A 15641-nucleotide genomic window follows, 5' to 3' on the forward strand; every position below is an offset into this window, starting at 1 on the left:
CACAGAATTTAGGGGTTGGAATAGACTGTACAATTTTAGCTTCATATTAAGTTTAAGTTTTATTAAATTTAAATCAAAGGGTGACAGTTATCAAAGCCATGAGATAAATATACCTATAGCATTACAGTGGCAGACAGAACCTGGGTGATTTTAGTCAGTTTTATGTGAATATGAATATTAAATCTCATAAAGGAAGCAGTACTCATATGATTACAAGAAATATTAATTGGGGGCTAGAGTTGTGGCTCAGTAGTAGAGCATTCCCCTAGCATGTGTGAGGCACTGATTTTGATCCTCGGCATGCATAGATAGTCAGATAGATAGATAGATGGATGTATTGTGTCCATCTACAACAACAACAAAAAATCTTAAAAAAAAAAAAAAGAAATTTTATGGGGCTGGGGTTGTGGCCCAGTGGTAGTGCGCTTGCCTAGCATGTGTGAGGCCCTGGGTTCGATTCCCAGCACCACATAAAAATAAAATTAAGATATTGTGTCCACCTATAACTAAAAAATAAATATTAAAAAATTTTTTAATTGATCATTTTGTGTGTGGTAATAGTCACTATTGAATTACAATAAATTTGAGGCCTATTTCCAAAATAATTTGCTGTTTTTAAGATCCTAAAGGTAGGCAAAAAATGCTGATCCAAGGATTTTAAAGGCTCAGATTTAACTTGGGTAATAATTAATCCTTATTTCAGCTGTCAGGATGAACTTGAATAAAGATTCACTGATTTTTGCAGATAAATCATCACTTGTTTCAGTTGCTTCTCTTTTAAATGCAATTTATTTTATGGCTTATCCCTTGTTTCCTAGGATGCGAAAATGTCAGAATCTACAATGGATGCCTTCCAAAGCCTACCTTCAGAAGCAAGCTAAAGGTAGTGTTGTAAAAAGGCCTTCCCCCAGATCTCCCTGCTTTTATGTCATTGTTGTATACCTTCAGCATAAAGAGAATACTAGGGGTTTTTTGTTGTTATTGTTGTTGTTGTTTGTTTTGTTTTTTTCTTTTAAAGTTCTACTCTTTCCCGGGGAGTTGATGGTTGTTGAAGCTAGATGATAGGTATGTGGGGGTTCATTTGACTATTTGACTCTTCCTATATTTGGGGGTATGTTTGACAATCCATAGTACCAAAAAAAAAAAAATAAATGAATAAATAAATTCATAAAAATTGTAGTTTATCCCACTTCCTAGAGCAATAAAAATGTAGCTACTTCAGCTGATCAACTTGGCATTGTTTCTTGAGTCTTTCAGTGCCAACTTTAGCTGCAGGAAACTGAGAACAAGATGATGTTACATTTCTGTTCTATTTTAACAAAAATTTTTCTCATATTTATAGATTATCTTATTGTGTTGTTCCCCTAGCTGTGAAAAAGAAAGAGAAAAAGTCTAAGACCACTGAAAAGAAAGAAAGCAAAGAGAGCACTATTGTGAAAAGCTTGGTGGACTCTAGTCAGAAACCTCCCCCATCAGCACGTGAGGATCCTGCCCCAAAGAAGAGCAGCAATGAGCCTCCACCTCGAAAGCCAGTGGAGGAAAAGATTGAAGAAGGGAATGCCCCTGCACCCGGGCCTGAGCCCAAACAAGTCACCACTTCTGCTTCTAGGAAGTCCAGCAAGCAGGTCTCCCAGACAGCACCAGTCATCCCCCCTCAGCCACCTAGCACAGCACCACCAAGGAAAGAGATTCCCAAGATGACTCCGAGTGAGCCTAAGAAAAAGCAGCCTATACCACCAGAGTCAGGTAAGCAAGGAAGGCAGGAAAGAATGGTGAACCACAGTGCTATACAGTGTGGTTCTACTGGTCTCTGGAACAACATTTGGAAACCTAAAATGTTTGAGGTATTCAGTTCTAGAAAATTAACTTTCTTTTTAATTGTTATGTAATAACAAAGAAAAGCAAAAAAAGAGAGAGAGAGAGAGATATTATCTTAATTTCCAGTGTGACTCTTGGAGTTCTTTGTTTTTTTCTAATGCCTCTTTCTTCACAGCAGTTGAACCTAAAGTATTCATTGCCAGCATTCATAGAAATATATTTTCAATTCTTTAGGTCCAGAGCAAAGCAAACCGAAAAAAGTGGCTCCCCGCCCGAGTATTCCTGTAAAACAAAAACCAAAAGAAAAGGTGAGGAGAGATTTGTTTTTCTGTGTTCTGTTATGCAGGGAAAAACCTTGTCCTTGACATTTTCATGATTAACCGAAAATTATGTAAATAGTGGTGGAATTTCTTAAAATTAACCAACTTCAGGCCCAGGCTTTAGCCTATGTCTTTTTTGGGGGGGCCGGGGGTGTGTTTTTCTTTTTGCTTCTTTGTGAACCTCACATGTTGTAGCCTAAGAATATGTTTATTCTGCAGGTCACTTTCTGTCCTCAACATATACTATACTTTATCAAGATTTGTCTGTAAAAATTACCTTTACCTTTGGAAAAAAAGTACTATTTTTATTTATTATGGACAGAAACAGAGGATTTAAGTGTTTTTGTTTTTTGTGACGCTGGGGATCAAACCCAGGGCTTCCTGCATGTGAGGCAAGTGCTGTGCCACTGAGCTATAATCCCAGCCAAGTTAAGAATTTTTTGAAGATTGCTTCTCTGTTTATAGGATACTTATGTTGTAAACATATGTTCCAGATTTATTAATTGAAAATGTGAAGGCAAGTAGGGTGTGGTTTTGTTCTATAACCATCTTTTGTCTCCTTAGGAAAAACCTCCTCCAGTCAATAAGCAGGAGAATACAGGCACTTTGAACATACTCAGCACTCTCTCAAATGGCAATAGTTCTAAGCAAAAAATCCCTGCAGATGGAGTCCACAGGATCAGAGTGGACTTTAAGGTAAAGCTATTTAGTAATGATGCAATTTATTCATGGCCTTTAAATAAAAGAAAATGGTGATGAAAAGTGCTGAAAGAGAGGAAATCAGTACCAACTTGAAGAATGTATAATAACTACAGGTTAGCATATGGGCTCAGATGTGTAAGAGCTTTAGTCACTCTTGTGAGGTCACTGTTTCTAAATTTCCTGAAGAACATAGCCATTGAAAAACCTGTTCATCTTAAGCAGTATCTGAGGGAGTAACTCTTTCACATAGGAATGCTCAAACTATGATGATTGCTTCAGTTATCAAAACTAAGGAAATTTCAGTCGAAATATATTTTGGCTGTATATTTAAGAATTGAACCAAGAGGTGATAGTTTGTATCTGAAATTTAAAAATTTAAAAACAGCAGTTATGTTTGGACTCACTGAAATGAAATAACTCTTGATATCACTTTTGATTAATGTTTTTTACCTTCATTTTGTCATTATAAAACTTTCTTTTCTGCTTTTTTGCACTGCTAGATATTAAACCCAGGGCCTCATACATGCTAGGCAAGTGCTTTACTGATGAGCTACACCCCCAGGCTCTTGTAAAACTTGTATAAGTGATCTTTCTCTCTGCTTACAGGAGGATTGTGAAGCAGAAAACGTGTGGGAGATGGGAGGCTTAGGAATCTTGACCTCTGTTCCTATAACACCCAGGGTGGTTTGCTTTCTCTGTGCCAGTAGTGGGCATGTAGAAGTAAGTATCCTGCTTCTTTGCACCCTAGAAATTGTAACAGATTATTTTGCTGTGATAAAAGAAACTATTCCTTTTGTTGGTATTTAGCAGGACTATCCTTGTTTGAATCAGCTAATGAAATATTTTAAAGTTTTTTGGAGATTTCAGAAAGAAATATGCTTTTTAGAGTAATAGTCTTTTTAATTCAATCTTTATTAGAGTTCTGGTTTTTCTATTAGATGTTTAAACATGAGGAAAATGATAGTGTCCCTTAAGGAATGTTAATGGTTATTTAATTTTTTGTCTTCTTTTTCTCTTTTTATTGATATAATTATATGTAATGGTGGGATTCAGTGTTACATATTTATACGTACATACAACATAATATTGGTGGTTGTTTCACATTGACTACAAAAACCCGCTTATTTATAAAAAAGCTCTTTTTGACAGGAATAAAGTCTAGTGAAAAGTGGGCAAAGGACAGAAATGGATAATTCACAAAATGAGAAACAAACGTGGCATTGTAGGGGAGGATTTTTAATTCTTCCAGTAACCAAAAACTGGAAATTAAAGCATGGTAAAAAGAATCGTGCAAAAGTGGGAACTTTTTTTTTTTTTTTTTTTTTTTTTTTTTAGTTTAGATGGACACAATACCTTTATTTTATTAATTTATTTTTATGTGGTGCTGAGGATTGAACCCAGTACCTCACACATGGTAGGCAAGTGCTCTACTACTGAGCTATATCCCCAGCCCTTTTCATTTTGAGACAGGGTCTCACTAAGTTGCCCAAGCTGGCCTTGAACTTGATTATCCTGCTGCTTTAGTCTCCCAAGTAGCTAGGATTACAGGTGTGTCTCACCATGCCTGGCTTACATGTTTGTCTTAAAGAAATACTTAGAAAAGTTGACAAATTATCTCTCCCTCTTTGTCTCTCTCTATCTATGTATATATGACTTTATTTCATATTTTTCATGTTGATATAAATAATAGAAACAACTTGAAAGTCCATCATAGGGAGCCTGGGTTAAAATAATGATAGGACATGTATATAATGGGAAAATATGATAGTATGGTCTGATATTAACATAGATGTTCATGACAGGTCACCGAGTGAAAAGAGAAGGTTACAAAGTATACATAATACATGATCTCATTTGGGTTTGAATAAATGTTTTTAAACTATATACATAGAGCTGGGCACAGTGGCTCATACCTATAATTCCAGTGACTTGGGAAGCTGAGGCAGGAGGATCATAAGTTCACAGCCAACCTTAGCAATTTAGCAAGATCCTGTTTCAAAATGAAAAAGGATTGAGGATGAGGCTCAGTAGTAAAGCACAGGAAGGAAGGAAGGAAGGGAGGGAGGGAGGGAGGGAGGGAGGGAGGAGAAAAATGGAGAATGACATATCATAATATTTAAAATGTAGTTGGATTGTGGGTGGCCTTTGTTTTCTGTTTTTATCTTCTTGAGGTCTCTGCAGTAGGATGAGAAAGAAAGAGAATAGCACAATTTTAAATAAGAAGCAGTATTTTGTCATTGATAAGGGATAAATTTTAAGACCTATACAATTCTCAAGTTCCTGAATACCTAGTTAACTTTTATTCATCACATATGTATTCAGTAATTACAAACAAAATCTAAGGCCTGGTTAAAATCTGGATGTTGAATAGTCAGTGATACTCAGAACTAGCATAGACTCAGTTCTGCTCACTTGCTATTGTAGTTATGCATTAGCAAAATTACAAGTTGTTGACTGGTCTTCGGTTCATTAAGGAGATCCTTTGTTTGTGTTTCATAGGAACATTGTACTAAGTGGTGGGGTTGCTTCAAATGTTGCTGAGACTAAGAATAGTGGGTTTATAAGTGTCAGGGGTCCACAGTATCTCTTTTTTCCTCTGTAGACTAATGCTTTGCATTCATACATACACTACCCACAGGAATAACTTAACTTTTTGTAGTACCAGTCCTATAGCTTCTATGATTAAATTGATATTTTTTTTAGGGTGGTATTGTTCTAATTGAAATTATATATAGGGGCTGGGGATGTGGCTCAAGTGGTAGCATGCCCGCCTGGCATGTGTGCGGCCCGGGTTCGATCCTCAGCACCACATACAAACAAAATGTTGTGTCTGCTGAAAACGGAAAAACAAATATTTAAAAAAAAGAAATTATATATAGATGTGCACAACAGTTTTACAGAATTCCTAAAAAGTGAATTTTTTCCTCTGTTTCTCTTTGTATGTATATATTTTAAAAAATTAGAAATGAAATATGTTCACATTTTTGTAATATATATAGACAATTTTTTTTCCCTAAAAATTTGAGAGTAAGTTGTAGACATGGCCCTTTTGCCAATAATTGTCTTAGTTTGTATTTCCTAAAATCATGGAATATTTTCTTCTGTAACCACAGTGTAATTAATTATCAAAATTAGGAAGTTATTTAGGTTTGATCAATTGTCCCAGTAAAGCAAAAATTTGGGGGTTCTCCTCAGTATTTTTGACAGTGCTTTATGAACTTGGAAATAACCTTTTTTGGGGGAGGGGATTGAACCTATGGGCACTTTATTCCAGAGCTACATCCCAGCCCTTTTTATTTTTTATTTTAAGATAGGGTTTCACTAAGTTGCTTAGGGCCTTCTCAGTTGCTGAGGCTGGCTTTGAACTTTAAATCCTCCTATCTCAGTCTTACAAGTGTTGGGATTACAGATGTGCACCACTGTAGCAACTGAAAGTTACTTATTTTAAAAATTACAGATAGAAAGGATAAAACAGAGTGTATAGCATATTGTAATGAGCTTTTAAGGCCCTCCTAACCGACACCCTTATATTCCCATGGTTTTTATGTTGTCTATGGTATTTGCATTTTCTGTTAAATCTTAGGTCATATTTATTTCATTACTTTGTAATTCTATTGTCATTACTACTTTAGTTCCCTGAATTTCCTGCATTGCCTATTGACTATTTAATTCACTGGGATTAGCTAAATACAGGTTGAGTGTCTCTTATCTGAAATACTTGAGATCAGAAGTGTTTTGGATTTTGGCTATTTTGGGGGTTTTGAAATATTTACATATACATAATGAGATATGGTGGAGGTGAGACACAGTTCTAAACATGAAATTCATTTGTTTCACATATACCTTATACACATAGCCTGAAGGTAACTTTATAAATTATTTATAATAATTTCGTACATGAAATAAAGTTTGGGTACATTGAGCCATTGAAATCAGGTATGGGATTTTCTCATATCAGCATTCAAAATGTTTTAGATTTTGGCACATTTTGAATTTCAAATTTTGGAGTTATGGATGCTCAACCTGTATAACACCAGTGGATTCCTAAAATTCAAAGTATTTAAGTGGGATATGGTTGATATTTTTTTCCTGCACCGTTTTTTGACATGCTTCTGTGTTCCCATCTTTAGTTTGTGTATTGCCAAGTGTGTTGTGAGCCTTTCCACAAGTTTTGTTTAGAGGAGAACGAGCGCCCTCTGGAGGACCAGCTGGAAAATTGGTGTTGTCGTCGATGCAAGTTCTGTCATGTTTGTGGAAGGCAGCATCAGGCTACAAAGGTACAAAACATAGTAATAGAACTAGTAGAGGATTCCTCTCTCCATATCTGCCTTCTGTTTTGAGGTTTTATGTCTATATTCTTTTCTCCTCTGACTTAATCTGTTTTGACTATTTAATTGGGTGTAATCAATTGCCTGATTCTGTGGAAAATGAATTTTGGAAATTTAGCAGAGAAAATGATACTGGAAAAAATTCCAAAAATAAGTAAAAATCTATCTGATAATTTACCTACTGAGTGCTTTTCATAGGAAATAAATCTCTATTTTAATTGAGTTAAGTGGTATATGAGAAAATTTTAAGTTGTTCAAATTGTGTGCTATACTCACTTAAAGATATGTATGAAATGGGTGCTAAGTAGAGGTATTTAGTGAAGGTGATGTGATGCCCACTTTTTTTGCCATTGTATTCTCCTACAGCAACTGCTGGAGTGTAATAAGTGCCGAAACAGCTATCACCCTGAGTGCCTGGGACCAAACTATCCCACCAAACCCACAAAGAAAAAGAAAGTTTGGGTGAGTACGCACATTATGCTGTTTCAGAAAGAATTGTCATGGATTGGTTAGGCTTATATAACTTTTAATAGGTATATCCTTGCTTGAGTATCTCAGTGTAATAATTTTTTTGCCTCATTAGGAAAAGTCATCTCAATAAAGAAGTAAAATCTAGAAATGAGTAGCATTGTGATCTTTTTATTTTTAATTTTTTAAAAAAATATTTTTTTAAAAATTAAATAAAGGTATTGTGTTGAACACAATACCTTTATTTAATTTATTTTTATGTTGTGCTGAGGATCAAACCCAGGGCCTTGCATGTGCTAGGCAGGCACTCTAACGCTGAGCCACAACCCCAGCCCCTAATTAAACTAAATTAAACTAAAATTCCTGTTGAATTTCTTTTCTTCTTTTCCAGATATGTACCAAGTGTGTTCGCTGCAAGAGCTGTGGATCCACAACTCCAGGCAAAGGGTGGGATGCACAGTGGTCTCATGATTTTTCACTGTGCCATGATTGTGCCAAACTCTTTGCTAAAGGTACCCAAAAATCCAATTTTGCCCGTGTATTGTGTTTTGAAAGCGAATTGGCCTTTTTGGGGAATGAAGTACAGAATCTTACTTGTTGTGTCAAGGATGCCAGTTAGACACATTCCGTGTTCCCACTGCTGCTCTTTCCTTTGCAGAGAATACTTAGAAACTGGAATATTTTGTTAACTTCCATGGGAAGTTTTTATCGTAGCTAACTGCAAATGAATGCTCTAAGCCAATAGAGCCAAAGTGTGATTTATATACATTTGATTGTTTCAAAAATGGCTCTAAGTGGTACTCAAGCATTTTATTTTGTAATTTTATTAAAATTTTTTTGGCCCTGGGGACTGAACCCAAGGGTGCATTACTACAAAGCAAAACCCCCAGCCTTTTTATTTTTTATTTAGAGATCGGGTCTCACTATGTTGCTTAGGGTCTTGCCTAATTACTGAGGCTGGTCTTGAACTTAATCCTCCCGCCTCAGCCTTCTGAGATTATACAAGCATGCCACTGTGCCCAGCAAGCATTTTAATAGTTAGGCTAGGAAGAAAAAAAAAAAAAGGTAACCAATACCTTAGAGCTATTATTTTATCAACCTAGACTAATAATGATATAAAGTCACTACTAGAATTATTTTAAATAAAATAAGCAGATCAATTTAAAGAGTTCTAATTTATATATATTTATTTTTAGTTGTAGGCGGACACAATACCTTTCTTTTATTTTTATATAGTGCTGAGGAGCAAACCCCATGCCTCACATGTGCTAGGCGAGCACTCTACCACTGAGCCACAACTCCAGCCCCTAAAGAGTTCTATTAAGTAATAAATAAAAGAGGGGATACACAGATAAAGCAAATATATGAAGGCTGTATATAATACTGGATTTTAGAAAACGCTGCTCAGAGCTCTTTTCTAGTAGAAACACTGGAAATAGAGAAAAGTTAAATTAATTGTTGTGTACTCCTATATTGCCATCCTTTTTGAAAATTTAAACATTTTTTCAAATGTTTAAGATATTCTCATGACAGTTATAAAAGGGTCTAAAGAAGAGAAATAATGGCACATACAAATCTTTCCTAGGAGTATTCTAGAAGCCCAGAATAATCTTAACATTTAGTAGATGTGTCAAAGTTCATAGCAGATCCATGCTACAGTTCAGAAGTGAATGCTAATCTGGAAGAATACAGATTTTAGATTAGGTTGAGGGCCTTAAAAGTATTGGTATGTGAGCCTAAAGCACTACAGCAATCTTTACTCTGCTTTCAGGAAACTTCTGCCCTCTCTGTGACAAGTGTTATGATGATGATGACTATGAGAGTAAGATGATGCAGTGTGGGAAGTGTGATCGCTGGGTCCATTCCAAATGTGAGAATCTTTCAGGTACAGAAGGTTGGAGTCTTTTTATTACAGTTTCTTTCTCCCTTGGTACTGCTACATTTATAGCCCCCAGAGCACTATAAACCTAAAATTGTGGTAGTGCTATTTAAAGTTCTTTAAAAAGAAGTTATTGTTTAGTCTTTAGAATAAGTAGCATTGTATTGTTTGTGCTCACTTCTTCTGAACACATCCCTTTACTTCTTTGTTGTCCTTTGTGGGTACCATAACCTATTGGTTCTCGAATAACCAAATCCTGGATTAGTATTAATTAATAATGTCCCTTTGGGAGATCAATGTGTACAATGTCCTACAGTATTGTAGCCTCTTAGGTGGGTTTCTAACATACAGCTTTATAGTAAGGTCAGTGGCATAGTTTACCTTCTCTCCCTCTCTTGCTCTTCAGAGGACCTCCTTATTGTAGTTTTTTGTTTTCCTAGATGAGATGTATGAGATTCTATCTAATTTGCCGGAAAGTGTGGCCTACACTTGTGTCAACTGTACTGAGCGGCATCCTGCTGAGTGGCGACTGGCTCTTGAAAAAGAGCTACAGATTTCTCTGAAGCAAGTTCTGACAGCCTTGTTGAATTCACGGACTACCAGCCATTTGCTACGCTACCGGCAGGTAGACTGAAGTTGCATTTTGTTTTCTGAAAGCTTGTTCTTACATGGTTTTTACCTAAATAAATAAATTTTTAAAATTATTTGTATTATATTTATATTACCTAACAATAGAAAGGATTTTTTTTCTTGTTTTGCTTTGTTCTTCGTTTAGTTTTATAGTTACTTGTTTTGGTGATAACCATTAGGGAAAAGTTTTAGGATAAGTTCTTCTGTATAATAGGAAGTAGAAAGGGACTGTATCTTCAAAGGCGTTGCTACTATAATAAGAAATTTAAATTTTTTACTCTGTTAATAATGGGGAGCCAGTGAAGAACTTTACCCAAGAGTAAAGTTGTTTTTTAGAGGGGAAAAAAAAAATTCTCCACTGGAGTAGAGAAGAAGGATTAAGAGAGGTTTAAGCCTAGAGGCAAGAGCAATATTGGGAGGCAGTCATAGTAATCCACTTGAAAATTTCTGCTTTTTGTCCAAGTTGTGAACTATGTATCTATAAAGTAGTCAGTCATTGGAAAAGGTATAATTTTGAAAGAATAACTTTAACTCAAAGTGAGGCTGATGTTTCACCATAAAGCTCCTTTTTTGTTGTTTTTGAGTAAGAAAATGAATTATCCATGTCATATTCCAAAGGAATTATAGACATAGTTTCAATTTCAAAATTGTTTATAGTTGTAGATGGACAGCATGCCTTTATTTAATTTTTTTTTTTTTTTTAATGTGGGGCTAAGGATCGAACCCAGTGCTTCACATATGCTAGGCAAGTTGCAGCCACTGAGCTACAACCCCAGCCCACAGTTTCAATTTTTTATACTAGGTTTGAAAATTATCAAGGAAAACTCCTAAGCTAGCCTAACTAAGCTATTAGGTAATAGGCTTATTTTAACTTCTCAGAAATCATTTTCACTTTTGAGAAATCTTTGGTTCTTTTTGTGTTCTCTTTTTGTAATATGAATTATTCATTACCATCTTTATTAACTTTAATAGAATGTGCATGGATGCCTCATTTTAAGAGTTAGGTTAAAGAAACATCTGTTTTCTGGCAACAGGCTGCGAAGCCTCCAGACTTAAACCCTGAGACAGAGGAGAGTATACCTTCTCGCAGCTCTCCAGAAGGACCTGATCCCCCAGTTCTTACTGAGGTCAGCAAGCAGGATGATCAACAGCCTTTAGATCTAGAGGGAGTCAAGAGGAAAATGGACCAGGGGAGCTACACATCTGTGGTATGTCTCCACAGCAAACCACCAGTGTTTCAAGTGCCAATTTAGTTTTCTTAGATCTTTGTGGAATGATGCTTGTATAAATAAATTTTAAAAATTATTTGTATTATATTTAGAAATGTCATCTGGCTTTAAATAACCTAAAAGTATATGAGCTATTTTAGCCGTGTGATTCAAAAGAAGGGTTATTATATGGTGATATCTTAAAATGTTATTTTTTATTTGGCTTTCAACTGAGTTCTCTGAAAATTATTTTTATGAGAGGAAGTGCTAAGAACTATTTATGTGAAAAATGCTAATGTGAGGTTAATGTGTTCTCTTTTGAGCTCAAATCTGAATAATGTGTCTTTATGATATTCAAGTGTAGATAGATTATCTTAATTTTATGATTTTAAGAATGTATAGGAATTTATCATTTGTTATCTCATGGTCTGTATTTGCTCTTCAATTCTATACTCATTTTGTTCCAAATAAAAAATTGTGAGCCTGTCTAGGTAACTTACCATGATAGAGCTAATTTGTTTACATTCTTGCCTTATTAGCCTTGCATCTCTTGATTGCTTTAAGTTAGTTGTGAAGTGAATCCCACAGGCCTCAGTCAAAGAGGAGTGACACTATATTATTAAAATAGGGTGTGAGTTTTCTGTTGGATCTCTGTGCTGGAAGAGGAAGTGATTTTGAGAGTTTGCTGTTTTATGAATAATTAATGTTTTATTTTTGTATACAGTTGGAGTTCAGTGATGATATTGTGAAGATCATTCAAGCAGCCATTAATTCAGATGGAGGGCAGCCAGAGATTAAAAAAGCCAACAGCATGGTCAAGTCCTTCTTTATTCGGGTAAATGATATTAATAGTTCTGTTTTTATTGCTTACCTATGACTAATTGCTCCATGAATATAATGGACCTATTCTCTTTACTGTTTGCTTTGCCACATGTACAAAACACCTTTTAATTTTATTTGTTCCTCTGCTTCTTTGGGAGGAAGTTGCCTGAGTGGATAGTTCTTTGCCTTGGTAGCCTGAAATTATTTTCTTTTTTTTTTAAAGAGAGAGTGAGAGAAGAGAGAGAGAGAGAATTTTTAATATTTATTTTTTAGTTCTCGGCGGACACAACATCTTTGTTGGTATGTGGTGCTGAGGATCGAACCCGGGCCGCACGCATGCCAGGCGAGCGTGCTACCGCTTGAGCCACATCCCCAGCCCCCTGAAATTATTTTCAATGTTAACAGTGATGTTGGTGTGAAATTGTCAGTTTTTTTGTGGTTTCCAAATGAATGGTAACATATTTACATTGTTTTTCTTTTAGCAAATGGAACGAGTTTTTCCATGGTTCAGCGTCAAAAAGTCAAGGTTTTGGGAGCCAAATAAAGTGTCAAGCAAGTAAGTTAATTAAGTACTGTACTTTCTTGTCAACTAGAAATCAGAGTTCTAGGAAGTTTTAATATTAAAAATGAATCCGTTGAAGGGCTAGGGTTGTGGCTCAGCAGTAGAGCACTTGCTTGTCTGGCTTGTGTGAGGCACTGGGTTCCATTCTCAGCGTCACATAAAAATAAATAAAAATAAAACAAAGGTATTGTGTGTATCTACAACTAAAAAAATAAAATTTAAAAAAAATGAATCTGTTGAGATGCCTTTTTAGTGCTGGTTTTGGAGCCAGCATTTTAGTTCATTGTAGGCTATTGCCTCTTTTTTCACTTCCATATTTGTTAGGTTTTAGGGAATTTTGTTTAATTTGTGGCATAGGGACAAAACATATGTGATACAGCTGCATAGTTGTTATAATTGGGTTCTGTTTTACTTAGTTTAAACGATGCTGTGTACTACTCTTGATTCTTCATATTTAACCTTTAATTTTATTCCAGTAAATTCTTTTGATTTGGGGAGGACAGTACTGGGGATGAAACCCAAGGACTCGCACGTTAGGCAAGCAATCTACCACTGAGCTACGTCACCAGCCTGCTTTTTTTTTTTCTTTTGTAGTTGTAAACAAATAGCATGCCTTTATTTATTTATTTATTTATTTAGTGTGGTGCTGAGAATCAAACCCAGTGCCTCACACATGCTAGGCAAGTGCTCTGCCACCGAGCTACAGCTCCAAAACTCCAGCCTGCTTTTGATATTTGAAAGGGTTATCAATTATTTCTAGAAGTTTAGGCAAGAGTCATATATTGAGATTATGATATTAAAATTAAAGTTCTGTGTATTTTGGCAGTTTTCCAATTCTGTGACTTATTCTTACATTTTGTAAATAGCTCAAACATGGGTCCAAGACCTGATGATATCAAGAATTTGATTTTGTATGGTTTTAGGTATATTGTAGGAGTTCAATAAATACTTGTTGAATCAATTATTTTCAGCAGTGGGATGTTACCAAACGCAGTGCTTCCACCTTCACTTGACCATAATTATGCTCAGTGGCAGGAGCGAGAGGAAAACAGCCACACTGAGCAGCCTCCTTTAATGAAGAAAATCATTCCAGCTCCCAAACCCAAAGGGCCTGGAGAACCAGACTCACCAACTCCTCTACATCCTCCTACTCCACCAATTTTGAGTAAGGCACCAAAGAGTTATCCATTTTTTGCTAGATGCAAATAATTGACATTGTGAATCTAAATTTAACATACTTGAAAAAAAATTTTAATATGCTTGGATATCAAAAAGAAATTTTCAGGTCATCCTTAAATGTAATAGCATCATTGTTTTTGCTTACTTGAGATGTTAACAAGACCTTAAAGTAAAAATACTTGAGTATTATGTAGATGCTGAAATAGCATAACTTTGAATACTTTTCCCCAAAGTATTTTTTTATACACTATTTTAACTGGAAATCAGAAATAGTACTGCTAATTTTAACTGAATGTCTTCTGGGTTCCAAGGTACTGACAGGAGCCGAGAAGACAGTCCAGAGCTGAACCCACCCCCAGGCATAGAAGATAATAGACAGTGTGCATTATGTTTAATGTACGGTGATGACAGTGCTAATGTAAGTATTTTGGGACCAGAGATCCTAGTTAACAAGCACTTCACATGGATGATTTATCCTTTGTGTCAACACTTGTTGACTGAGTACTGTTTAATGAATGTTTCCTTAAAAGTGGCTCTTAAATTATTTTAAACAATTGATTTAGTTGATTCAAAGCTAAATTAATTGATTTGCCTTAAATTAGTATGTCAAGTAATTTTATTTCATTTTTTGTGGTATTGGGATGGAACCTAGGGCCTCACACATGGTAGCAAGCGTTCTACCCCTGAACTCCATCCCTAGCCCTGATGTCCAGTATTTTCTATTAGAAGTTTCTCAAAAATTTCACGAAAGTCAATAAAATATAAGTTACATTTTATATAGCTTGTTTAGTTTAATGTAAGCCAGCAGAGTGGTTAAGAGCTCCATCTGTGACGGCAGCCTAGGTTCTCTTCTGTGCTTTACCACCTACCCTTTGACCTTAGCCAGTGGTGTAATTTCTGACCCTTAGTTACAGCTTTAAAATGCAGATGATAATGCTTATCTCAGGGTGGTTGTAAGGATCAAATGAAATAATGTATGCAAAGCCTTCATTTAATGCTTGGCACATAGTAAGCTTTCAATTTGGGCAAGCAGGGCAAGGGATTTAACCCAGAGACAATTTACCCACTGAGCTACATCCTTAGTCCTTGTATTTGGGGGCGGGGGGGCGGGCGGTGGACTTTAACTTGTGATCCTTTTGTCTCAGCCTCCCAGGCCCCTGGGATTACAGGCGTGTGCCACTGCACCTGGCTAAGCTTTCATTTTTTTCAAAAAGTATTTATTTAATACAGTCTGAGAGAATTGATTTTGAAATATGGTTTTAAAGAAGTCAATGCATATTTGTATAAACTTACCACATTGCTCATTTTTATATTCTCTAGATTTATAAAAATTTCCAATCTATAGAAAAACTAAGCTAGGAAAGAGGGAAGTAGAAAACAGAAACATTGAAAGCTGAATTGTGATTTTTGTGTACATTCCTAAGTTACAGAATTAAATTTGTTTTCTTGAGTTAATTTTCTCTGAAGTAAAGCTAATATCAAGGAAAGCCTCCTTTGACAATTTATTCTTTTTTTTTAATATTATATTTTAGTTGTTGATGGACCTTTATTTTTTTTAGAATTTTTTTTAGATGTTTGTGGACCTGTATTCTATTCATTTATTTATATGTGGTGCTGAGAATCGAACCTAGTGCCTCACATGTGTGAGGCAAGCACTGTACCACTGAGCCACAACCTCAGCCCAACAATTTATTCATTAAGAAAAAAAGATTTCTTTATTTCATA

General features: G+C 35.5%; 1 protein-coding gene across 2 annotated transcripts in view; it reads left to right on the forward strand.

Annotated features, from left to right (window-relative positions):
• Kmt2a (lysine methyltransferase 2A) overlaps window positions 1–15641 on the forward strand; it is an 84593-nt gene that overhangs the window by 40365 nt on the left and 28587 nt on the right. The window contains exons 7-21 of one of the 2 annotated variants that reach the window (XM_077796933.1): window positions 819–883; window positions 1369–1746; window positions 2053–2126; window positions 2703–2834; window positions 3447–3560; window positions 6971–7117; window positions 7535–7630; window positions 8028–8148; window positions 9408–9530; window positions 9956–10140; window positions 11180–11353; window positions 12078–12188; window positions 12658–12731; window positions 13709–13902; window positions 14228–14334. In XM_077796933.1, coding sequence (XP_077653059.1) covers window positions 819–883; window positions 1369–1746; window positions 2053–2126; window positions 2703–2834; window positions 3447–3560; window positions 6971–7117; window positions 7535–7630; window positions 8028–8148; window positions 9408–9530; window positions 9956–10140; window positions 11180–11353; window positions 12078–12188; window positions 12658–12731; window positions 13709–13902; window positions 14228–14334 — 2095 coding nt within the window. The remainder of the gene's footprint in view (window positions 1–818; window positions 884–1368; window positions 1747–2052; window positions 2127–2702; window positions 2835–3446; window positions 3561–6970; window positions 7118–7534; window positions 7631–8027; window positions 8149–9407; window positions 9531–9955; window positions 10141–11179; window positions 11354–12077; window positions 12189–12657; window positions 12732–13708; window positions 13903–14227; window positions 14335–15641) is intronic. The other variant, XM_077796935.1, reaches the window with a different exon arrangement.

The sequence above is a fragment of the Urocitellus parryii genome, chromosome 4 (assembly GCF_045843805.1).
Source record: "Urocitellus parryii isolate mUroPar1 chromosome 4, mUroPar1.hap1, whole genome shotgun sequence".
NCBI lineage: Eukaryota > Metazoa > Chordata > Mammalia > Rodentia > Sciuridae > Urocitellus > Urocitellus parryii.